Consider the following 27,149-nt stretch of genomic DNA (forward strand, 5'->3'; position numbering starts at 1 on the left):
TTGCGCAAAAAACTGATGATCATTAGTCTTCTGTTTCTTTATTTTTTTTTTCTTTTTTTTCCTTTTTTTCTTTTTATTCTTTATTTCAACCTCTTCTTTATCCTTCGGAGTGAAAAATGCATCGTTAACTAATTGCATGGATTTCCACAACTCTGCGAGAAGTTATTGCAGCAGCAGCAGCAGCAGCAACCGAAGACTCGGAGAAAAGGAAAAGAAATTTTCTTCGGTAAACGACGAGGCGTTTTTCATCTTTGAAAACAGCCGCCTTGTAGACGGAAAAAACAGAGCGAGTGATTTTTTAAGCTCAGGTTTCGTAATGATATTTTTTTTCGTAAGCTCGGAAGGAGAAATGTCGAGGAGAGCGAGGGAGAGGGTAAAAAGTGGCGACCACGACCCGTCGACGTCCTGCGTTTGACAAATAGGACGAAACTCCTTATTCCGTCGGCCGCGCCGTTATACGTGTGCCGCGTACGTTGCCGTTGACTCTTAACGAAGACTCCCGGACTTCTCTTTTAATTAAAGAAATCAGACCAGCTGTTGCCCGCCGCTATATCACCTCGAGATGGGGAAATAAGAAAATGAAAAAACAAAAAACTTTCCGAGCGTGTTACGTTCCGCATGACGTCAACGCCCTACAGGCAGGCGAGATGGGCCTTCCGCATTTTGCGACACGTCGAGATAAATGTCTACTTCCGCTAACTGTAACGGACGGTCCTTGACTATTTTCATATTTTTTGTTCGTAATCGAAAAATGTGCTCAGTTTCCGGGTACAAAGTTAGAATAAGTCTTACAACCGTAAAAAAAAATCGAGTACATGTTGTTGTTTTTTATTTCATCGTGGTCAATCGTTCTGTATTTTATCGCGACGATAGCGATAATTTTATCTTGGTACAGCAATAAATTCACGTCGCGGCGCTATTCGGTTATAAAAATGTGTCACCTGAAGAAACGGATTCAAAGTTCCAACAACTTTGCTCTTGTAGTTCCAAGAATATTATAAGGTTACACGTATTAATGAAATATTCTAATTATTTTCAAAGTCTGCAGTTTCACGCTCGGAGGCCAAGGCTCATCAGACACGTGTTATTTATGTGCGAACACGTAGTTATATCTACGCATAAGGAATATACGGTTATACCAGCCAATCTTCTGCCTCACCCAGCACAGAATTTATAAGCCTTTCCAATTAAGTCTTACGTGCCTGGAAGACAAACGCTCCTCCCGAGTCGTTAATTGTTAACTTTAGCGCCGCGCCCGCTGCTGCCGGGAGTGATGAGGGGTCCAAATCCCTGGCAGTTCGGTTTCACCGTCGGCTCGGCTGCACGCTGCCAGAGTTGGAATAAGAAAATACAACGGTTACGAAATCGAGAGAGAGGAGATATAAATAGGAGAAATAAGGGGCGGAATGATCGAGCTTGCGGGAAGAGACGGATCGATATTGAGATGCGAAAAGCAGCAAATCGCATTCTTTTCAAACCCCGCGATTATTTTGCGACAATTCCCGTGGGATAACAAGCGTTCAATCGGAGTGACCGCGCTTCGGGATTCGATAACAATAATCGCGGGTAGCATTCGATATTTTCGTTACGATATCAGCCAGTCATTCCACCAGGCTTATCAGCTTGAGTTGTTTTTCCTACCCCGGAAGCTGACTCGGGCGGTATTTGATATTTTTCATCAAAATTATTACTTATACCGCGTCAGTCTGATTTTTCGTCAATTCTCCGACACGCTGAGGTGTAATCCTCGAGTGAAGATATAATTACCGACCGACCGAGTAAAACTTTACAATACAATCAGCTAATTGCAAGCATAGAAAGAAAATGGGGCTGCATCCTGCTCCGAGGGCTGCAGGTGAATGAACAAAATGCATTCGAGGAACGGTCCGTAATTTGATTTTCCGATTCTAATTTCGCGCTAATTTTGTCAAGTTTCTCATTCACGGTAATCTGCGAAAAATAATTAGCAACGAGTCAAGAAAAACGTCGAGATAACGCCCAATTACGAATCCGCTGCAGGAGCCGCGTCTAATTGCGGTAATTGCGCGAATGCGTGCGGCACCGATTCAATCTATACCCGATTTCGCTTGGATATAATCAGGGGTAGAAAACAATTAAAGGGCAGTAATCCTCGCCTGCGAAATTAGCCGGAAATAGTGCAGGGTTTTGTGCGCTACGCGTATTGTACCAAAGTTTTGTCGCCTCAAGTTCCTCGCCTGTGATAATTGCAAGACGGAGTCGTCTTATCCTGCAGCGTCATAATCACCCTGCCGATGGCTATCTAATTTTCGGGTGATGGGGTGGCTAGAAGTTTGGCTGTAAAATCTTCTTTCACGCAACTTGACTTACCTGCCTCACTTTATACGTATAATTTACGCCTCTTCCGCGAAGACGTTAAATAACTTAGGTTCGTTCATAACTCGTGGAACATTGCAAAACCCCTACGCTTCGCTGTATCAAAATAACGCATTGACTATCCGGCAGGAGACAAAGGAAAAATTTTGATAAACATTCTCGAAGAGAAAGTAATGACGGAGTATAAAATTCGCGATGAAATATGAGCCGAATAGAATAAATAATATTATACAGCGAAGATGGAGAAGAGACACATTTGCATGACGATCCTCATGGTATGATGGTAATAATAAGAACGAAATATCTTGAGTAGGCATGATGAAATAACTGAGAAACGAAAAGAGGCGTACATGTATAACACGTATATATATACTTGATTTTAATAAAATATGGGACTGTCACCTCGGCCCAACATCTCTTTTATTCGCATTCCTCGAGCTACTCTTACCCTGCTATTTTCGAGGCACTTGACACTTTGACACGTTAGTCGTATGGCTGTATTCCTTATTATACATATCGTACACGGTTTTTCCAGCGAGAAGCAGAACTTGACGTCCATCTCCGCGAATCGTGCTGATAAATGTACCCCTCTGGCCCATCCTCCGAGTAGGTAAGCCAATTTTTGAGTAAATAAGTATATTTATACATATACATACAATTGATATAACGTACATATTTTTCAGTTTAATTCCTTGAGCAGAAAATATATTTTACATGCAATGATATACATACAAACAAATATATCGGTATAATAATACGAAGAACAACTAATTTATCTTACGACAGAAAATCAAATAGATTACGAAGTCTGATATTTCCTCAGAAATTTCCATCATTTTCTCATTTTCGTTGCCTGTTTTTCTCCCTCAATTTTCGCCTGTAAATTTTTTTTTTTTTTCTTTCACCTTCTCTCTTTTTCCGCCTCCCTGCAGAATTTCCTTTTTTCCATTGTAATTTACGGTAGCCTGAATCCTCACGCGATTCTCCCATATAATCGAACCCTTTTCCGTCCCTTTTATCCTCCACAATTTACACGATAATTCCCAGCCGAACCTTGGACATATTTATTTATTCATTAAAAATTAGTTGAATAAATTTATACGACGTGTATAAAAAGGTATACGCGTACGTGCAGGTAATATACATACTTATACGAGAGGCGGAGACAGGGTGAAGAGAGTGAGGGACACGCGGAAGAATGTGGAGAACATCCGTCGGTATAACCGGGGGCGAGAAAAGCAATTTTTCGAAAGAGCGGACGGGTGGTTCAACCAATCGACGCGAGTTAAATAACGGAAGAAACATCTAGTTCGTAGAGGTAATATTATACATCACGGGCTGGACCATTTCGGCGAATATTTGCCGAATATTCAACCGAGAGTCTCGATATTTTCTCCGAGGGTAGTAACCGATAAATATTTTAACTTTGCTATTATCCGCCGAACTACATTCCGCGTGCGTTCCCATCGCCCGATTATGTTACGAGGGTAAAAAACGGGATTAACGGTTATGGCTTAATTCAGCCTTTAAACGTGCAGAAACAATTTTTCGTATCTACTACCTACTCCTGCAAACCTTCATCTATTGCAATCGGGCTCTTAAACGTAAGTATCCCGTTGATTTTTTTCTCCCTTTTTGGACGTAAAAATTTTTTCGGTATGAATTTATTAGCTCACTGTATAAAATATTAATTAATCTACACAGCGTGATGCTATTCACTAAATTTTAGCAACGATAAAAAGTTTTTAACAAAACTCGATATTATTGTTGGCAGCACGAAACATCTGGAAATACCTGGAGTTGATTAATACTTTATTTGTAATTATCACTCGGCCAGCATTGTATCTCTGATGAACCTTTTCCAAGACTGGTGAAAATAACACAGTCGTAGCGAACTTTCTGCTTTTCGAATGGAATAAATTTTTTTTTATGGCTCACAACGTTTCGCTCGTAAATATAAAACGCAATGATATTAAAATCGCTGATTGTAGCACAGTTTTGCTTGTCTAAAACGGAAACAAATTTCTAAGTGGTACGCGTGTGAAATATTGAAATTTATAACTCCCGGACCGGTCCGATGGATTTTCGCTAATCGAAAACCGTGATACTTTTACCGTTGATATATTATTTCGCCTGCGAAAAAATTTCGTTTTAAATTGAAAGTATCACGAAATGCAGCGAAGATGAACGCGTACACACGCGAGATAACCGCGTGACCGCAAAAATCGTATATCTCTGGAGCTGTTTCGCAGTTTAATAGAATCCAATTTAAAAGCGTCGTGAGCGCAGCAAAGCGTGCAAAGCTCTGTGTACGTGGAGCTGGAATTCCAGTGAGTGCAAAGGCGAGAACGGTGTCGTTAAAAAGACGGTTTTGACGAGGCGAGTTACGTCTGAAACGCGTTTCCGTACTCGCTCGGCATGCAGCGGACTTTCGAGAGTGCAACCGTTGGAAATGTTCCTCGCAATCCAAATTCGTAAAGCGAGACGCACGCCGCGCTTTTCGTAAAGGATTCGCGGCGTCGCGACGCCGGACGTTCGCCGTTTGCCGTTGCGAAACGAAACATGATCACAATTTCTTGCCCGTAAAATTCACTATCCAATGACCTTTCCGATCAGGCTTGGTTGTTACACGCTGCGTGTACGTAAAACGCGTAACGGAACCGAGATTTATTACCGCCATCATTCTCAAAGATAGGCTTCCGTTTTACGAGAATTTGCTTGCGCGGCAGCTGTAATAATGTAGGTTGTACACGTATACACACGGCGTGTAATTTGACCGATACACACTTTGATATCTCTTCGTGGGGCTAAAAAATAATAACAAAATAAAGTAAATCGTCCCCCTCACTCCCGCTTCAGTTTACCTCCCGTTTTATACGTCAGCCGCAGCTTCGTCAACTGACATTAATATTTTTCTGGTCACGTACATATGGTACCCGATTCTTTTTAATATCGCTATAATTTAAGCGTGGCCGGCGAGCTCGCGCCAGAGGGCCGCTTTTCAAACATTTTTATTTTTCAATGTATTCGAAACGGCTTTGACACGCGTATTTTAGCCGCGAGAATAAACCTCCTGTCAAAATTTCAACCCGTTCTGACCATCGTTTACAGAGATATCACGGATAATGCTTCTAAATATGGGCCGCGCGATTTTGCGAAATCCTCGTCGCGCAGTCTTGGACCTTCTCACGGAGTATTTTTCGCGGTACGTTAATTAAATATAACGGCAATGCCGCGAAAAGGTGACAATGGAAACGGTCATTTGAATGTCCGCGATTACCGCGAAAACTTGCGTCACGTGACCCGCACCGGAACTCGCGGGCAGCGTTGACGTCGACTTTTCGACGTCTCAAACACCCGGTGAAGAAAAAGTCTTACGTCAAAACTTTTACCCGAGAATGGATAGGTATTAAGCGGTGGATGAAGTTTTGTTTTCTTCTTCTTTTTTGTTTTGTTCTTGTTATCCCCCCTCCCGCCGCCTCTCGTTACACACACTGCCCCTGACATAATTCATCTCGTACAGTTAGATTTGAATATTATTCCGACGAGCAAAGAAAGTCGAAACTAGGTCGGTTTTAAATATTTTCATATCCAGCTTCTTTTACCTCTGACCTGCTGCATGACGCGAAAAAGAGAACGAGAAAGAATAAAAGGAACATGCGACTTGAAAAGATGAACAAAAAGTGAGTTTTCCAACTTTCATTCGACATCTCTTCTTTTTCGCACACGTGTAATTTTAAATATTTTACGTATAAGTGCAGAAAAAGATAGACGTGATTAGTTTTTGTGTTCACTTTTATACTCGTAACGACATTACAAAAAATACGTAGCGATAGCATAAAATTAAACAGCCTCCGTTGCAGAATCAACAGCGATGTTTTCATTGGGTGTAGCTAACAAGATTCGAATCGTTAAAAAATCATCGTCAATTTAAGTTTACGCAGAGTGGCGATAAGAGATTTCCGGATCGTCCTACAGCGTAATCACGCGCTAGGACTATTTAGATTTATCAAATTTTAAAAAGGTTAAACAGTTAACATCGCCGAAGGGGTTCGCTTCTCCCTCATTCGGCTCGTTACGTACAATGCTTTGTGACTGGTGCGTTGCTCACCGGCTGCAGAAGGGAGAAGGCGAGGCGACGAGAGACAAAAATAGGGGCAAGGAGCGAGAGGGAGAGAGAGAGAGAGAGAAAGAGCAGTTTCGCACCCCTGCTAATCTATGATTACACAAGGACCAGGCAAAGTTGGTTCTTATTAGCCGAAGAGCGGCGCGTTCTTATCTATTTTATTCAGCCGGCATCACGAATCTTGTATTATAGTATATGCGAAACAATATTGTACATCCACGACGTGAAAATAATTGCTTGCGAAATATCCAGCCGGTTATTATATCCATTTATAAAGCAAGAAGTTTCTTTAATGTTGTGTTCCTGCAATTTTCACAACATGCATATTGCAGTTTTCGCTGCAACAGTCACGCGAAAAATATGCGATTAATATTAAGCCGGGAAATTGAATGAAAAAATTTCTCTACGTTACGATAGCCTCTGTACATTTCCTCGCTCTATGGAATATTATTGAGGGAATTGCAAGGATTAGTTTTTGCACGTGACTGGCGATATGCCATGAACTGCGCGAAAAGTTGGCGCGGGTTATAGAGAGGGTCGGATACACAGGCATAAAACTCGTTAAAATATTTCGCCGGATGGTTCATGTTACTAGTAAATTTGTACAATTTGCTCTTCCGTACAGCTGAAAGCTTACGTGCGTATGTATTCATTATTATCATACCATATTCATACCTGCCCGGGCGTTTGTTTTTCTTTCATCTCGAAGCGAGAGAGAAAATAAATGAATAATAATAATTTGATACACGCCCGGGGTGGGTATATGGTAAAACATACATGATCACAACAGCGCGACACGATGAGAGTACACGTCCTACCTGCACGGCAATATCATCGCGATGTACAAAAATGAGAGGAGAAAAAAATCGTGGGCGACGATGAGGAAAGAAAAAGAAAACACAAATAAATGAGGGAAAAAATTCACCCCTCTTGTACGCGTGCATGTTGCTACGGCTGCGGGATAACGGGGAAGCAGCTTTTCGAATTCATCAGGCATAATATGCGATTGCCACGAACGTCTTATTGCTGCTGGCACGCGGTGTGCAGAAATGGGGTGAATCCGAAAGAGACGAGAGGATGAATAAGGGATGTGAACAGGCGTCGCGATGCCCTTTCTCGCTACTCCCTGCATATAATTTTATGTATAGCTTTTCATATGCATATTATATATTTCTTTCTTCCTTTCCTTTTTCACGCTCACTTACCCACGGTGTTTGTCGTGTCGCTCTGTACGTCCCAAGTTCGAGCAGAGCTTGGCAACCTAATTTGTAGGAATAGGTGTAGAAATAAGGGAAGGTGTTCGTTTTTTGTTCTTTCAGAAAATTTCTCACGAATCGCTTGCGTGGGATAAAAAGAGGTGGAAACCAGCGGCCCCTTTCTCGATACGTTGATAACGTAACTGGAGCTTCGCAATCAGTAGTAAGGAACCGCGCGATATCGTCGTTCCATATTACCGGAATGAAATTTTTACGGTCGAGTTTCAGGGCTTACATTTGAAAAATGATCCTCCTCCATTCACGCACGAACACCTGTGTGCAATCTACGCGAGTGATACGTGCCCTGTAACCTGCAGATACAACGGGAAACACACATGAAAGTTTCCCTCGCAGTCTGGTATAAGCCATTCGTACGTATTCTGTACGCACGGAATTTTCTCATCATTTTTTACGAGTCCGCGCGATTAGCGGAGTCGGTGTTAATAGTGTTTTCGGCCGGGGAGAACCATTTTTTTTTTCATTTTTTCTACTTCGTTTCATCCCGTTCTTGATTTTTTTTTCCTTTCAGTTATCTTATTTCTGTTGTGCTTTAATTAGCGATAAACTTCGCACGAAACACGCGATATGATATCACGTTGATCAACGCAAAACAATGGTGAAATCTTTTTCAGTCATGCAATTTGACTACATACAACTTATGATGAATAATCAAATATACACCATTCGTACCTATAACGTGTTGGACCGGAAATTAACCGCGTAACAGGAATAATGATTACACTTGAAAAGATGCTAATACCGGTTTTATACATTGCAAACTTGTTTTAAAACCACAAAATCACTTCTAGGCCAGTGAATATCCGCGAGTTAAGCTCGTAAATTATTCCTGTAAACCGAGCAGATACGTGTTCCTGATCTAAAAATGTATTTCAACGCCTTCCAAACGTCGGTCGTAAATTTTAAATTGCATACTCGGTACACCTCTACCCTCAAATACCCAACGTTATTAACACGTAGATACATCAAATCCATGAAATCCGAAACTGAACCTATTTAAATATAAGGGGCGAATAAACTGAGTGAAAAAAATAGAATCGATTTTTCAATATCACTTAATGTACACAAACATTTACTTTAAAATTTCCCCGGTTACACATACCTACGTGTGCGTAGAATTACTGAAATGTTTCGTTAAATTTGTGGAATAAGCGTTCAATGCATAATGTAAGTATTTTGTCGGAAAAATCGTTAACAGTTCTCCGGGAATTGTTTGAAATTTCTATAAAAAGAGGGGGACGATGTTTGATCGTCATTTAGAGGGGGAGGCGGAGGGGCTGGTAATAAGAATAATAATAATGGTAACGCTGAGAATATAATGATTATTATTATTATTACAATTATTATTATTACAATATTATTATTATTACTATTATTATTATTATTATTATTGTTGAACCCGAGGCAATCTTGTACAAGGAATCGGGAAATTTGGGTAGTAATGACGTTAGAAAGTCGCGCCGCCCCGTCACGGCATACTTCGGGCCAAGGGAGGAACTGTCGCCATGTCGTCACGTCCAATTACGCGTCCCACGGGTACGCTTGTCCTCCTGGACCACCACCGCGTGCGCAGTCGACGTCGGAATATATATAGTTCAGCGACGCCTCCCCCGAGAACTCGGAAGGTACACTCGTTCCCCGATCGGTGAGAGAATTTGGTAAAAGAAGAAATCGATTTCAAGCGTCTCGTTTAACACCGGATCATGGCGTTGAACATTGCACCTCGGTAGATTTATTCGTTTCGTTGTAGGAAAGGGAAGATAAAGAACAAAAAAGAAGAAACGAAGGAAAAAAAAAAAATAATTTAATAAACGTTGTAATTGAGTGAAAACGAAGAAATAAAGTAAAATGAGAATCTTCGAAATATTCTCTGTGTATTATACGGAACTGAGATCCAATGCCATGGAGCGAAAGGTCAGGGGGAGGAAACGGCTCGAGACGATTTCGATTTGACTGTATGTTTCAGGGAGCCTTTCCAGGTACAGGGGAGGGGGTTAGAGGGGGAGAAAATCGCGCACTCTAAGTCCCGTATCTCCCGAGGGACGTCTTCCCGTCTTCTTCTATCGCTCCGATTTATTGGCAGTTTTTTTCCTCCTCCTTCCCCCCCTCCCCCCTCCCGTCCCACCACCTACCTTCCTACGTCCCTCGACCCGCTTTACGGCGGTTGAAAAATTGCGTGAAATCCTGCGTCTTGAACGAATCAATTCCAACGTAATTGAAAATGCTTTGCGATTTTGCAGAAGGGTTTTCACGATTTTAATGATTACACAACCCCCGCCTTCGCTCACCCTATTTCCAACACTTTGTGACCTGCACAGCTAGGTGACGGGAAATCAAATTCTTCTCTCGAGTTTACCAGAATTAAAATTAGGTCCGGTGCAGGGTATCTTTGGGTAAACCTGATCGGAAGTCTAAAAGTGAAATGATTGCTCAAAACGTTATCGCAGTATAACTCGTATCTTTGTCTTGTACCTATTTAATTCGTTTCACACTCCGCTCGACTGACTTTTTCATTGAAATATTATAAATATCATAAAAATGATTGTTAAACCTAATAATAACATCTTTGCAAATTTTTGTCTACGAAACTGTCAACTGAACGCTTGCGTTTTGCAAAATTATTTTGAATGATTTGCAGTCCCCTTTGCGAAGAGAACAATTTTTTCCAAGTTTCACTTGAAGCCTGTCTCAAAAGGCAACGAAAAAAACAAGAAAACAAAAAAAAGCGAGAGAAACGAAAAAAAAAAGAAATGAAAATAAAAATACAAAGCATACGAACCGCTTACATCATTTATAATTTGCCACTGGATGTACGGTTCTTTTAATTCTGTCAACCATTGTCGCTGTTCTACACCCTTCCACTTGACAAAATTTTTAATTTTAACTTGCGAATTACACGCAGCTCACATTCCTCGCGTAAAAATGAAAAAAAAAAATTAATAATAACAACTCATCAGGCGTACGTGTCACAGTGTCATTGCGGTACGCGCAAGCCTCGGAGACACACGAATGCTTGTTAATAATTCTTCCTGCCTTTTACGCATGTGAATCTTGCGTGTATCAAAGTTTAAAGTACGGGTCGATGAAGCGGGCTGCTTCTGATCAGGCAATTAACTCTGAAATCCAAGACGTGCCGACAATGTTTCGTCATTATCGCAAGAGTCGCTCAAATAGACAGGTAACGTCTGCGACACGGGGATGACGAGGGTGACGAGGGTGAGGTCGCCACGGCAGGGTGTCGAATCTCTCCGGAGCTTACGCAAGAGCCACGGTTTTCAGCGTATGCCTCACATGGATAGTACATAATGATAATATACGCCGACTATATCGTATTGGACAAACATATGTACGAGTAGCGTGTACATGCCGATGGAACGGGGCAAATTGGTTTGCGAAAACGATGGTTAGTTTCAAAGTTCATCCTTCCCATATCATAAATCTTGATCGCCGGTTAGATAGTCTCAACGCAATACGCCGGTTCAGCTTCGTTATACGTACATTAGGGTGCGTCAAAACAAAAAGAAAATTATTTTTATCCATCTTGGAAACAGGTGCAAAAGTTTCATTTAGGCATAATAATACGCCTTTTAAAATTTTTTACATACTTGTACTTACACACGTACCCGCACTCATACCGAGTTCCGTGAAAACTTGACTGTGATTAGGTATCTGCGTTCATATTTCTAACGCATCTCAAATTTTCACATCCGACGGACGTCCGAAATGATTACACGTAGATGCTGCGGAACCTGTGATACCATAATAATAATAATAATAATAATAATAATAACGCAGCTGAAGGCAATTATATTATGTGAAATAAAATGATACTCGTCATAATCTTATCACAGGCATCAGTTTGCGTTGAATTTGAGAAAGAGGTAAAACGTGGACTTGATTGTTGTGAAAATGTTATTATGGAGTTCCACGGGATGCCGATGGTTCTCATTCCGGTTTTAGGCAGTATATTTGATGCCCGTGACGAAAGCCAACGTCACTTGCGAAGTAACCACCCGTGTCGTATAAAGCACGATGCCTTTATTGTGTAGACACGATATCGGCTTTCAGGTATTCCTTCGTAAATCGAGCACTCTGTCAAAGTGTTCCCCAAGTCACATTCGCTGATTGTGTTTTCAGAGATCGCTGTTCTGCTGTTGCCGATCATCGATATCCCGTATCAAGAATTCGAAACTAATCGAAAGAACATATCCGTCCCTGGGGTGAGACACGTCAGCGTCACGTTAGTTTCGACGAAACTTTTACCACGGCGAACAAGCACGCGCGATATACGTCGACGGTGAAAAGACCTTTTAATCAAGAGTAGGTAGCGGAGAAATAACGACACATCTTTTTTGCAAATCAACGTCGATATTGCTTTCGCTTTAGAGTCGGTGAAAAATGCCCGCGCCGACGCAAACCGAGTGGAAGCAGATCGATCGACGCAGATTGTATGTAGATTTAATTTATTAACTATCGTATCTCGAAGCCGTTAGTACGTGTACCTGTTCGAGCAGCTGATTGCGGCCGAGCACGAACGGCTCGCGTTGTAGCCGAAAGCTCCGGCTACTCTCGAGCCTGGCTTTTGTAATTCATTTGACTCCCATTTGTTTTCCCGGCGAACCGCGGCGCGTACGCCTACGTATCGGGGGACGAGGAAGTCGTTTCAGGTTTCCGAGATGTCAGGGATATCACAGACGCCTCTTCGGCTCGCGGGCTTACGGGTATTAATTGAATGGGGCCAATTCGGCGCTCCGAATGTCGACGACATCGATCCGCGGCTTGCAAGCTCTGTGCAGCCGTCGAAGAGAGCCGCGAGGACTGGGTCACTGGGAACAGGAGGAGTGGCGTGTCGAGGAGCTGTTCCTTAATTCAGGACGATATACAAGCGCCGGGTCCGTGTTGGGTAATAGCGAGGCGCGTGGCCTCCTTAAAGTCCCTTCAGACCCAGACGTCCTCGAGCATGCATGTTTATGACTCGAGTTCCAACGACGACTCGCGAGATTTGCTTCCCGGCTCTAGACTGTCCGCTCGACTGTCTAAGACAGAGCTTGTGTCCCCCTCGTGTTACACGGTCCCATGAATATTGAAGCGAAGGATATACGGCTTGTCCGGATGCCTTGCACGATGCCTTGATGGCAAAAGCCGGATAAATGGACAGTCCCGCATACATATGGATATATGTATATCCATATCTATGCACATGGATGCAGGAAGCGTGCGTGATCAGGCCAGAATCAAGGTCAGCCTCGGGAATTTCATCGCCGATCTTCCTTTCAGATTTAACTCATACATCGACCCGTCGGCTTTAATATTTGAGCGGCGATAAAATGACTCAATTACTTTCTACCTAAGGATTCTCTTTGACCCGACTTTCAACCTCTGATAAATCCGTTGTCGTACACGTGTCTTATCGCACGCCGGCTGAAATCTTTGCTCGATTGTTGCCAAACCTTATTTTCGTAATCGACGAAAATCGTCACAAGTTCCCTTGTAGATACAACATCGCGAATGTAACAAACTCCTCAACTTACGTCTTTGATTCACTTTTTGTTTGCGGCAATAGACGATTTCTTATACTAGTCTAATTATGTCGTTCTAAATGAAATTCCACGGATGCGACGCTCTCAATCAACGACGTTTCGCTTCGCTGATGGAATCTTTACCGATGGCGTGATGCGTGATCGATTTGGCATTTGAAAGAGTGGAATTAAAGCTCCGTATAACGACCTCAGATCTAATCTCAGATGAGGAGATCTCGTGAAAAGTAGTAAAGTTGAGTCCGGTAGTTACCTCTCAATACGGCGGACCCATAACGACTCTAATATCTTATATAGGTATGTACAAGGGAAACGACGCGAACGACCGCAAGCACAAAGCTCGGCTCTGTTTCACCGGCTCTCGAACCAAGTTTCGAGAAAACATCGGCGAGCTGACCGCATGCACTGTCGACGTATGAGAACGACACTCGACCGCACTGATAATAATAATGCCTAATAACGTATTCGGGTGGAGGAAGCTGATTCCTCGACAAATGTGTTTACATACGCCTTGGTTACCGTTAAGCACGAAATAGAGGTTTAGCTGTAGGAATTCCGGCTTGTACACGGTTCGCGTAACCCGGTGTGGGTACAATGTGTGATCCGCAATTTCAGTGTAAATACATGTAACGAATTTTGTGTGCGCCGGGACACGTTGTCGACAACGATTTGACTGAAACATGCCCTACATTCACGATCACGGTTGGTTCGCGTCATTGGTTGGTAGGTAGTCACCACGTCCGATGGTTGAGCGAAACCATCGCGGTTGGCAGACGTCATTTCGCGCCGAGACGACGCTGATGTTCCAAAGTTAACTGTCACACGGATACACTGAGTTGGGTATCACGATTCGCCACATCCACCTGCGATAGTTCCGCAAATATTTGCGTTTACGTTTACCCTCCGCCACTGAACTATAAGCTCGTTTAGCATACAGGTACGTATGGTCATGATTTTACTCCACTCGTCGATACTGCCGGCGAACAAACACAGCTCCGTTAGCTTGGTGCATGCAACCAGTGTTTATGTGAACATCCTTGAATGCCCACGGGAATCGGTTATTCGGATCGCTTCAAATCATTCGAAGTCTTTAATGAAATTTGTCGAAACGTTGCTGATATCTGACATTCGTGTGACGCGTACGGAGTTTGAATACTATTTTCAACCGAAATAGACGTCTGTTTTTTCAGCGATGCTGCACCTTCCAAGGGGAAGGAGCTTTCGACGCCTTTCGAAGCCTTTGCTGACAATGGGCGATTGAGTGATATCTCGAGGTGACCTAAATCGGCACCGCGAGCAGTATAATAAAGTCGTCTCCTTCGGGACAATCGAGACTAGATGCCAGCAATTATTCTCGTCTTCTTATAAGCGACGCTGATGGTATACCAGCGCCGGTATCGCGATTAAATCCAAGTCGGTGCTTCGTCTTGTGCGTCTAGACGCCCTGGGCCCGTTATTGATCATCGTTAAATAGGTAAACTTTTACCGGTGATAAACTATTATCGCACTGAAAGGAGCTCGACAAATCGCTGGAAAGTGCGATACGCGCAACGAAAGTGTTTTCATTCTATTTCGGCGAGCCAAACATTTCCAAGGGTACCATACGAGCTCGGCATGATATATTGGGTGAAAATTGTATTATACCCATGTACGTACAAACATATGTATACCTACATATGTATATATTGCCTCCGTGTGACCTACCAGGCATTTTTTTGCCCAGCGTAGAGAACGTCGAGCCGGTGGCCACTCCCAGTATCAAACATCGTCCACTATCGTCACAGATCACTTGTACCAAAGTTTACATCCATATTATACCGACGGTTCTAAGGTGAGTCTGTTTTTCGAGGTAGAATCGAGGGCAGAGTCTATCGCATCTCGGAGTACTGGACGAAATTCGTACTCTCGACATGTGGAATCCAATTCACCGATCAGCTTCGACGACAAGATTTACTTACGAAAAGTGAATTTCGCAACATTGACGTGTAATATGAAAAGGCCCTCTATACACACTTTCGGGAGAATGAAGTTGAGGGAAAACAATGACCATTTATACCATGAATTTAAATGTAAAATGGCGTACTTGTGTAAGTTATCCCCGCGGATCATACGGCTCACGTGGGAAGGAATTCATGAGATGCGAAACAGTTCGAAAAGTTATAATGCGACAGGTAAAGCTAAACAGTTTCCCGGGCGTGAAGCAAACCGCGCTGAAACGTTGTTTCCGAAGGTTATTACTGAAAATCTTGTTCCATTACCGTCACACGCCCGAACGAACCTGCCGTGCTTGTGTTCCCCTACAGAGTGGTGTAACTTTCGAATCATGTTGCGAATACCGGTACCTCATTTTTCAAGGTATTATAGCTGCGAACATCAGGCGAAATTAGGATATTTTTCGAGTGAAATTCGTTGCGAAAGAGGCGATGATTAACCTCGAGAGAATAAGAAAATAACATGTAAATCGAAGGAGATCGTAATCACAGGGCCGTCTTAAAGTACACGAGAATACGGAGGGTAGGTATAAAAAAGATAGCGTCGCAGTGAAACGCGGTGGTAAATGACGGTGACGGTGTTTAACGTTAGAACGGAGTGAGATCCACTCAACGAAATGGTTATATCATTCCCTGAGAAAAATTCAACCGCTTCTCCGGCTTAATATGTCACTGGAAGCGACACCGTATTAGGCAGCCAGGAGCCGGCAGGCAGAAGCCAGCAGTCATCCACTTGACAACCACCGGCTAACGGCTCCTCAAGCAGGGAGGCTGCAAGCTCGCAAGCTCGCGGATAAAAAGAACACGTCTAATAGGTGGCGTCGCTCGCGCAAACAAGCATGTACAAAGGAGAAGAAGAAGGAGAAGAAGAAGAAGAAGAAGTATTTCAATTTTCCAGAGCATCCCCGCGAGCGTTTCTCGTTCCTACGCAAGGAAGTAAGTATAAAGCTTAATTATAGCGAGGTTAGAATTAACAAGGAAATAATCGCTTCGCTCACCAGAACGTAGACCGCAAAGGGCATGACCAGAACGGCGACGAGGAGGTCGGCGAGGGCGAGACTGACGATGAAGTAGTTGGTGACGGTCTGCAGAGCGCGTTCGCGAAAAACTGCCAGTATGACGAGGACGTTGCCGAACAGCGTGAGGCAGGGAACGACGACCAAAATCAGGGCCCACCAATTGTTGACGTTCGACTTATCGACGTCGGATTCGACGCACTCGACGCGGCCTGTTCCGGTGGAAATTACCGAAGTGCAGCTTCCGTTTCCACCGGCGGTGAGGTTAAGGTTGGTCCCCTCGTAGTAGGACGTCAGGTTCGAGAAGGCCGTGTAGTTCAGTCGGTTAATGTAGTCGCTTATGTCGTCGAAGACGAAGAGGTCCGATATCGACGCGTAGCTCTCGTTGCCGGAGGTCGACGCTGACGTCGAAGAGGCGGGCGGACCCGGCGTCGTCGAGTCGTTTAAGAGCCCTCCGAAGCCGGCCCCGAAGTCGACGCTCAGGTCGGCGTTATCCCCGATTTGCGAGGTCAGGTTCGTCCTGTGGCCCTCCTTATCGGGCTCCCCGAGGACGTCGCCGGTCTCGTTTCCTCCTCTCGCCCGAGGATCGTCGAACCTGTTGCTCGACCTAGGAGGCTGTGCGTCGTAGTGACGCGCGATGCTGCGAACTGTTGCGTTAATCCTCGCGGCCAGGTTGCTAGCGGGCGACGACAACACCTTCGGCTCCATGCTGTCTCGGCCCGCCGCCCTTCGCCTTCCGCTCTTTTCCCGATTCGCCTCTATCTCGTCCAACGCCCCCAAAGAAATCACGAGATTTTCGATTCCCGAGCCCACGAAGGTCTCCGCGTTCTGTTCGCCGTCATCTCCATCCCCCCACCCTCGTTGCTCTTCGATCCTTGGTCCCTCTTATTCCCTTTTTTCTCTTCCTCCTCTCCTACGAGCTCCTTTTTACAATGCAGAACTCGGCCTTTACTGCTCCGAAGAGAACCGACCCAACCAACCCTGCCGACCACCCTGATCCCACTCCGTCATCGCGGATCGGGAATTTTCTTAAAACTCACTCCGTGCACTTCTCATCAAACGGAGACGGTCGTTCCCTGGAACAGAAAGAGGACGACGCTCGTCAAACTTGTGCATGTAACTTGTAACGGAGGGATTGACTCTAATCCTTTTCAAGGCTTGGCCCAGAAAGTGTACGACGCTGAAAATATCTCATAGATACTGTTTCTTATACGTGAAAGAAGAATTTGTTATCAAAAAAAATTACAATAATATCGCCTGGAGACTCCATTCGTCGAGTTCTGTAATCGCAATACGCTTTTAAATGTTTTATAGGTATTATTTCTTCCCGAGTCACTTTACTTCCATCTTCTCATTCTTTCATCCGTGAAATGACAAGATTTCGGTCTCAAGATTTGGGTGCCATTTTTTATACTCTCACAGTTTTTATCGGCGTAGCTCGTACGTGTTAGCGGCGGTGATATCGTGAGACACGGAATCACCGCTCTATCGCTGTTCGACTCGGTGGATGAAGAGAAGAGGAAAAAAAGGGTAGAGCGAAGGAAAAAAAAAAAAATTGAGCTGAACGGAAATTACGTGTGATTTGCGCTCCAAGGCCGCCCGCTCGGCCCACAACCGTAGCCGCGGAGAGATCAGCAATTGGATCTAGAATCGTAGTAGGCGCAGGTACGTAAGTACACGGTAGGCCTTCACTTAGTTCAGATCAGCACCGAGATATATTTTATGCAACCGTAAATCCGCATGCTAGAGCCTGTCTTACAACCCCTTCCACCTTGTCATTTCAAGGACCCTCCAAGGATCTCTCGTCGGTCTACCTCCGCTATATACTCGTACAATGTTAGGAACTCTTCGTAATTGTTTTTCTTTTTAATTCGAGTGATATATTTTCTATTCATCCCTCTTACCCTGACCAGTTTCGCGACTGTTATGAAACTGGAAGAAACAAAAAAAAGAAAACCAAAAAAAAAAAAACAACATAAAACAAAGAAAATAGAAAGAACCAACTCTGCAACGGTACGGTAAAACTTTTAGTCCATTCAACGGCATCCATATATCTCCGTCGTAACGTGAAAGGACGTGTATACGTGAAGTCTATATACAGCCACCGACCGTTGAGGGTAGTAAACCATGCCTTCGAGAATCACCATTCAAATCGAATAGTCAATATATAGTAAGGAACGTGAGCGTGAAGGATCAGCGAAAGGTATTTGCGGTTACGATCCGACACGGGGATGTATATACGTCGTGTGAGACTTGCAGGAAAAACACATATGATTGTGGTGCAATGGGGGAGGGAGGGTTACGAATGGTCCAGAGGTCGCAGATCATCCTCCCCGGCTGGTTTGCCATCTCGACGTAGCTCACGCTGGGAGTCCTCCTCGTAAAAGCTTCCTGCAGAAGGAAGCACCGGGGGTAGATATCATTATGGCTACTCTCCATCCCTTCCCTTGTACCCTCAGCACTTCGTAGATCGCGGCAACTCATTCCGTCGTCTCATAGAGCGAGCGACTGGATTCAGACCGTCGGGAGCCACTTAAAGACAGAAATTGCCTCATCCATCCAGCGACCCAGACGTGATACCGGGCTTCCGTTTGCTCCTTCGGCCCTTCGGCCTTTTCCTTGTTCCCGTGGTGACCTCTTGTTGCGCCTGTACTACTTCCAAGGATTCAAAATCTGCTCGAGATAAAACGCTGCAGCGGCAAGTCTGTTGGAGAACTCGACAGGTTCTCCGGGACAGTTTGCAGCCTGATCTAAAGGACCGAGGATCCTTCTCGAATCGAGCGGACGTCTCAGTCGAGGACTTCGTCCACTCGAAATAGTTCAAGTGGACCAAAAATGACCTCGTCCAACTTCGCGAGTGACTCGGACCAATTTCATAACCAATTCCATGCAATTGCGACTTCCGCTTTCGAGTGCAGCGAGGTACACCTTTCTTCGAGTGTGCGTGGTTAAACTTAACCCCTTGAACGAAACGTCTCAGGGCTGAGGGCAGCTCGCCCGGTATTATCAAACCGACTGTGAAAAACACCCACGAGACTCTTTCTCAATGAACGCCTGGAATTTAAACCATTCCACACAAACGTCCGTGAAGACATCCTTGCCCATTCCCCGCAGTCGGTATTATCCTTCGCTTCTGAAGGGGATCCTCGCCAAGACGACAACAAACATCGCGGGCTAAGCACTCGGTTATATAACGCCCGGAAGTGACTGTCTGAAGTAATCAGGATCAAATTCAAAGGAATTATGGACTCACGGAATATTGATTATTCGGCTGCCATTTCGTTCGCACCGTTTTCGGCTGATCACCACTTTTACACGTGATTCAAACCGACATGCGACATCTAGGAACTTCATGAATACAATCAATTCAAACTTGTAGAAGAATACTTTTTTTTTCAAATTTCGCGGACAGTAAACATTTGATGTTTATTAAAAAAAGTTTGGCGTTGGACCAACGTGTCCCCTTTTAGATAGTCGTTAAACGAACAAATTGCCGGCATGGTAATCTGAGAGAAAAGCGATATGTCTCTTCGGCCTCATTTCGGTTGTTGCGAATTTTTCGTTCTTTTCATTTTCGCTTTTTTTTTCTTTTTCTCTTCATCCACTTGCTTTTCAGAACAAATGTCGTCGAGGCGAGAGCGTCTATTCCCGACTCGCGGTAATTTTTTTTTTTTGCTTCACTTTTCTAACCGACGTACATCAAAGTTTGGCTATTCAGTCCCGACCTTCAGACGAACAGTTTCTTCGCGACTAAATTCCAAACCGAATTCCAACCGAAAAACATTCGCTTGGGCTATGCAGAATGTCTGCGGAGAATTTGTAGCCAGACAATTCACCCAAGCGACTTACAAGGATGTTGAGAGCAAATCGCGTCGTCCACGAAAACCTTATATTATTTTCGGAAATGAAGCTGACAGTCCCTAAACGGTTTAGCCCCTACTATTCCATAAATTTAACGTTATGTGCGGCCGTTAAATCGCTGCCGACGCTACGTGACTCGAAGAAAGCAGTGAAGACGGTGTTATTACTTGAAGCAATGTGGAACGTCAATAACTGTTGAAAAACCTTCGAAACTATTTAGATAAAATATATATATATATATGAAAATATATTTGAAACTTTTTCAATTGAAAGAGCCTGAAACTGGTACTTGGTTTGGAAAATGAATTTCGGAATAATAAATACTCGAAACTGAGTTACGGAGTGATGATGCGAAAAGAGTGAGGAATGAGGTTTTAAATGATTCAAATTTTTCCAAATCCGACAATACGTGCGTATACGATGTAATCTTACGCATGTAAACACCGCTATTTATGAGTGTCGAAGCAAAGAACCACTCGTAATTTTTCAATCCTTCTAACCGGAAACAGAAACGTGCATGCGGCTAAACGTTCGCCTGTAAAAAGAAATTATTTTTTGTCGTGTCGGATCGCGGCGCCGACAAGGCTGGATCTAATCGATACGTGAACCCTGGACCGCGTAGCAGCTTGCTATAAAAATATTTTCGCCAACGAAAGAAAGTGACCTGGTCCTATTTCGTCAACAACAAAACAGTCTAAGAAGAAGTGGAAGAAAATTAACGGCTTAAATACAGTTCAAATTTAGATGCAGACTTGTATTTGGATTCTTTGAAATTTTTTATCCACACTTTCTCGAGTCTTTATTATAGCAGTGGAAAAATTGGTCGTTAAACACGATGTGATATTTAGAAATCTAGAGATTGTCTTTTTATTCTGACCAAATTAGCTTCAGGCACACGTAATTCTAACAGTCGAACGCTTGAGACGCTTTTAGAAATTGCTAATTGGTTGAATATATGTAGGAGTACGAAAATAAGGGTGGATGGAACGATAACGGTGCGGTATCTCGTTTTACTGCAGCGAGTACCTACAACATAGGTCTGTACAGCACGAAAGCAATTACACTAAATAGCTAGTCCAATTAACAAACTAATTCTGGAAGTCAGTTTTGCGGATGCTTGTTACGTACAGCGTTATGTAATCTTGAATACACGTTGAGTACGATGTGTACAATTTACATGATTGCGAAAAAAATAAGTTGGGACCAAGTACTCTTGGCCGAGGCAATTTGTTCGGCTATATTCAAAATATCATCGACAAAGGCGAGATTGAGAGGAGAATTGCTGTTTCAGGTGTCGTCGCGCGGCGGAGAAGGACGGAACGCCATCGCGTCTACGAGCTGCCGCTGCAGGGTCACCTTAGATAAATTAATGAAATAATTACATAATTAATTACAGACAATTAGCGCGAAGCTCTACTAATGACGCCTGCTCCTTCTCCCCTGCCCCTCAACGCCGTACTCGCTTTTCCCCTCCCGCCAAAAAGGGGAGGAAAGGAAGCGAAGGGGCCGCGAAGAAGAGTCTTGCACACCCAGAAAATTATTTTAAGCCCGTAAAATTGGTTGGGCACCGAAGAAAATAAAATACCGGTAGACATGTTTATATACAAATATATGTATATACACAGGGCACGGAGCTCTTTTTCAAAATATATTGCCTTTTCCTTTTTACGGAATTAACGACTGTGGCTTTTAAGCCTTAATGGTCCGAGTCGGGGTTGAAAAAACGGAGGGGGAGGAGAAAGAGATGGAGAAAAAATAAAATAGAATTTAAAGGAATAAAAAAAAGGCCAACTACGAGAGGCGAAAGAATGATTTTTTATTTTTTTTTTTTTTGTTTTCGCCAAATCCCAGAAGAGGCATGGATCTGAGAGGTATCTGAGAGGACCTGCGACTTTTTCTATACAGGAATACGTGCATCTGATCTAGCATATAAACATGTATCAGGCATAATATATATTCCGCTGTATCACGTAATACAGCCATTGGGGTGCTTTGAACAGATGGAATTGGAAATCCGCACGATTTCCCCGCAGGAAAAGGTGAAAATCTAAGTGGACGAAAACTTACGAGACTCGGAAATTATACCCCGACGCGTTTTTCGTGTTATTATATTATACGAATGAAAAAAGGTAAAATGAATAGCGGAATAGAGTGAAAAAAAAATAAACAAATCTCGACTCCTTTCACCCTGTTGTATTATGCATCGTGCAGCCACACATTATCACACATGTACACCTCTCGCAGTTTCGCAAATTTCCATTTACATATGCATACCCATGTTTTCTGCCGCATCATTATGTACAACACATCGGGACTGCCTGGTACTTGGACAAATCGTGTATGTGTGAGGGGGGGGGGGGGGGGGGGGGATTTTTGCGTATTACTCGCTCCAGACCCTTTCGCGTGTGTAACTATCGATCTCAAAACGATGTTAATATACACAAAATTACCTGTGTCACGAACCGTGTTCGAAGGCTGTTAGCTGGACGATTAAATACGGTGAAATTAATATACGTACATCGGGTATATAATTATGTATACACATATATTATACGTATATATGCATACATAATGCCATCCGAGCATCAGCTCGCACTACAGTCAAAACGCACGGTCCTCGCGTAGTTCGATTGAAAATTCTCGATTACCGTAACGACGTTTTTCGCGCGGATCGTTCGACTTGGGGCAAAATATAATGAAAATAATGATAACGATAATAACAATAATCATAATAATTCCGACCGGAATATCGGCGAGAATTCTCGTCGCCGTGACGGTAGGTATACGAGCGAATCGCTCGTAGCGAAGTGGGGTGCGCCTCGCGGAACGATTTGGTGTATAATGCATCGAAGCTTCGAAGAGCTTTCGCAAAATTGCCGGCACGCCGAGCTCGTAACTGTTATTAGATTGTGTATATGTAATAACGCCTGTAAATACGTAATTTATGTTACGAACGAGGTACGTTAGGGACGCCCGTCGACCTACTGCCGAGAAATATTGAAATCCGAGTACTTTCCCGCTGTTGTCTCTTTTCGAGAAAATAATTGAGGAAGAAGGAATTATGGAACGAAAGAATCAATGGCCGGAGAGTAAAAGGGTGGAAGGATCAGAGGGGGGAGAGGCGGCGTTGTTCGAAATCGGACAATAAAGTTATAGAAGCGAGACTTTGTCACTCTTCGACTCTCTCTCCTCTCCTCCCATTCACTTCCTTTCCTTCCCTTCCTTTTACTCGTTCCTTATACACTTGACATTTGCACAAAGTGAGAAATAATTGAATTCTTCCTATCTTGTACAGATATCGCGCTTAGCCAATTAAGAGCCCTGCAGCCTCTCTGAATAAGGGCAAAGGATCCGAGGACGGTAACTGTACGTTTTCTATATGGGTATTATCTAACGAACACGCACATCGTCCTTCCCCCGGGGAAACTTCGGGGCAATCCTTTTCGGCCAGGACAATAAGATATACGGTATCTGGCCTCTGCACGCGACTTTGTATCCTGCGATAAAAAAAGAAAAAAAGAAGAAAATTTTCTCATAACTTATCCGTTTATCCGAATAACTTACCAATTTTTTTCAATCTTTTATTATAGCTGATTTATTTCTCGATCGAATCGGCAAATTTGGATCCTTTCTTCTTCGTCCTTGAATATTTCCACCGTTATTATTATTATTTAGCTTACGCACTATTATTTACAGCGATCTCGGATCTCGAGACATTGTTCAAAATTTTAATGACACTGGTTTTCGGAGGGTTCAATCCGAGCAAAGGTTTATTATTAGTCATTGTCGCGAACATTTTCTTCTTCTGCTTTCGATTCTTTTTATCGTTTGATGAAAATAATTTCCGCTCTTTTTACACGCACTTTATTGTTCGTGACACGCGTGTCGTACACTTGTTATAAACGTCAACGAGACGCACACGTAGGTATTATCATACACGCGGGAATTTCCGGGCACGTGTAAAGTGAAGAGTTTATTTATCTCCTTTCTATAAATCAATTTTTTCCCTCCTGAATGGCGAGAGATTCGCCCGCGCTTCCCATTCACGTACGAAAATTGATTCAATATTTTTCACCCTGATCGAAAAGTTACTTCTTTCCTCCGGCTGTAGCCGGGGTTTCTCTTTTATACAACCGAGAAACTTTTCCACACAGATCGCGTGTGTGAAAAATAATACGTTACAGAAAAAAATAAGCAAATACGAAGTTAGTCGAATGTAATGCACAACTGTTATTATTATTATTATTATTATTATTATTATTCGACCGTGTATCGTCTACTTTTCTTACTCTGTTTTCCCGCTGGATCAGTCGGTTTTTATAGATCTCCTACACGAACACTGTTTTTTAGCTTCGGTTCTTTTCATCAAAAGTTTCATACAATGTTTTTTACTTTATCAAATTCGTCCAAAACGACAAGATCGACGACGTCGAGGTTTGCGAATTAATTACGAAACATAAACACTTCCGAATAAAATGATATATCTTCAAATTATATCGACCTTTCAATTAAACAACGTGTTTTACAATTACAGATGAGAACGTGTGTGTGTGCGTGCAAGTGTATGGCAATTTTTCGTACGATTACCCGCAATATTACGACACGCGACGACGAATATTAAATCGCACACTTACTGCAACGATAACAGTAATTAAAAACTCTTACTCTCTCTCTCTCTCTCTCTCAATCATCGTTATTGAAAATAAATAACAAACATTGAAAAGTACATATGGTTAAAATCACGCACTGGCTATTACAACGCACTTTACGTACGACAAGTAGTTTACATTGTTATAACTTGTTTATCCAGCGATTGTCCGCGTTGCGTGAAATACTATTGCGACAGTAATTACAACTGTAATTCACATGTTGCACGAAAATTAGACAAGGCTGAGAAAATTATCGAAACGAAAGTATAAAGGCGAGAGGAAAAAAAAAACGAACAAAAATTCCGTTCGGCAAAATTAAAAACAAACATTAAGAAAAAAAAAAAAGAAAACAAAGCGAAAAGCTCCCCCGCCGTGTAACCGTGACGAAAATTCACACAACCGAATATCCACTCTCCGGTTGACGGACAGGTCCGCGTCAAGGGTAGGAAACGGCAGTTTTCTAAAAATGTTTCGCACTCGCTCTCTCCTCTCCTCTTCTCTCCTCTTCCCGACGCCCCCCGAACGCCCTCGACGCTGATCCGCTGCAGGGTTGTCTACGAAACGCGATTAAGAGGGTGCCGCGCACGATGCCGGCATCACCTGTACCTCGACCAGCCAGCAACCGACTGTGAGACACACGACCCTCCGAAGCCAAACGGGGTTATACAGTCTCCCAAACCATCCCCCATCCCAACCCCCGGAGGATCGCCGAGAAAGCTTCGACCGGCAACCGCGACGCGGGGTTGCTCGCAGTATCAACTTTTGCACCAACCTTATAAATACGAGCCGCGGCCCAAGTCCGAGGGTGCCGCGGCGCTTGAGGGATGCTTTATCATTTTATTCCTCATTTTTTCATATTTTTCTTTTTTCACAACTATTACGTACCTACCTTACAGGTATACACGTACATGATATACCGAAGCGGGAGAGAAAATCGTACCTACAATGTATGTGTATACCTATATGAGTATCACGGGCGAGGAATAAGATTTCCTTGGGGGATTTCCGCCTCTCCCTCATCCCTGTCACCCTGCACCCTATGCGGAATTATCGAATCAAGACGAATGATTCGTGGAAACGATTGCGTGCGGTACGTGTCATTGCGCGAGGCGTATAAGCGAATTATCGATCGATCCGTGTCGGAGATTCGATTTTTGGACGGAAATTTGGGACATCTGACCAGCGTGTAACGTACAAGTAACTAACGTTACGTATGTTTGCGGTGAAAGAAAATCAGGTCTTGTTACGTGTACATGTGGGGTTAATTTTTGCAGGCAAAACATATACAGACTCCCTCCTCTCGAAGAGGGGCAAAAGAGAGCTGCTGATGATGTTTCTCCTCGACACCAAACGCTCGGGGAATAGACCGCGACAATAGGGCGTAAGCGTCGTTTTTGGGGGTGCGCATGAGCGCGACGCCGACGCCAAGCGGCGTCGGTATTGAGTGGCCGCTACATAATATATTAAATATGGCTTTGGAATATTTTTTCACCATCCCCGTGTCCCGATCCCGCCGTTGCAGGACTTTGGTTCGCTTTTCTTTTCACCGAATCTCTCCGCCCGCCCATGTATTATTCACCCACATACGTATCATATACTTATGTATAATATATGTGTACACATACCTACGTGTATAATGTTGCATGTACCTACACGTATGCTTCCACTTCTTTCTTATTGAGGTCCGAATTTTCGGTCTAGGCTGCAGCTTTTTCCCGACCTCCCAAAGGGCCGTGACGCCGACGACGACATTCTTTACCGTTTTCCCCTTGTTTATGTCAATATTAAAACAAGTCCCAGATATACAGGTGGGTATATACCGTAAGCATCGCTGTTAAGCCCGCCGAATAGCGGTTGAAGAAAAGCTCCGGTAAGACGAGGGACGGGTTTTTCATGTTTTTTCTCTTACTACGATCATTTACTTCAACGCCGGTCTTGAGGCAGGTGTATAATAATCTGTGTGGCTGTATCCAAAAAAAAAGAACCAAAAAAAACCAAGTAAAACAACATCACCACAATTTTATGTGTAATACTTTCGGATTATCGTCGGATGTGGCACTTAATTTGAAAATGCGAGTAAACTCTGACGAGGTCTTTTAATCCGAAAGGGGCGCCCGGCGAAAGCTCAGCTCCAAATTGGTTAATTTTGAAAATGATTAATTTAACGACTGCAGCGTAATTTATGGTATGTACGTATTGTACACGTATACGTATATTTATTGTATTATAATAAACAACGCGAGAAATACCATCGACAATATTATCCCTCACGAGATCCGATATCGAAAACGTATAAACGTCGACGAAAGTGTTTCGTTACTCGGTGATCAATTCTCGCTT

At 43.4% G+C, this 27,149-nt stretch overlaps 1 protein-coding gene across 1 annotated transcript in view; it reads right to left on the reverse strand.

Moving 5' to 3' along the window:
* LOC124184522 (dopamine D2-like receptor) overlaps positions 1 to 25,441 on the reverse strand; it is a 124,353-nt gene extending 98,912 nt beyond the window's left edge. Inside the window, exons 1-3 of the mRNA XM_046574312.1 lie at positions 25,210 to 25,441; positions 23,725 to 25,050; positions 16,282 to 17,375 (exon numbers count right to left, since the gene is read on the reverse strand). Coding sequence (XP_046430268.1) covers positions 16,282 to 17,007 — 726 coding nt within the window. The 5' untranslated portion in view covers positions 17,008 to 17,375; positions 23,725 to 25,050; positions 25,210 to 25,441. The remainder of the gene's footprint in view (positions 1 to 16,281; positions 17,376 to 23,724; positions 25,051 to 25,209) is intronic.
* Positions 25,442 to 27,149: the final 1,708 nt, after the last annotated feature.

Source organism: Neodiprion fabricii, chromosome 6 (assembly GCF_021155785.1).
Source record: "Neodiprion fabricii isolate iyNeoFabr1 chromosome 6, iyNeoFabr1.1, whole genome shotgun sequence".
In the NCBI taxonomy this organism is placed as follows: Eukaryota; Metazoa; Arthropoda; class Insecta; order Hymenoptera; family Diprionidae; genus Neodiprion; species Neodiprion fabricii.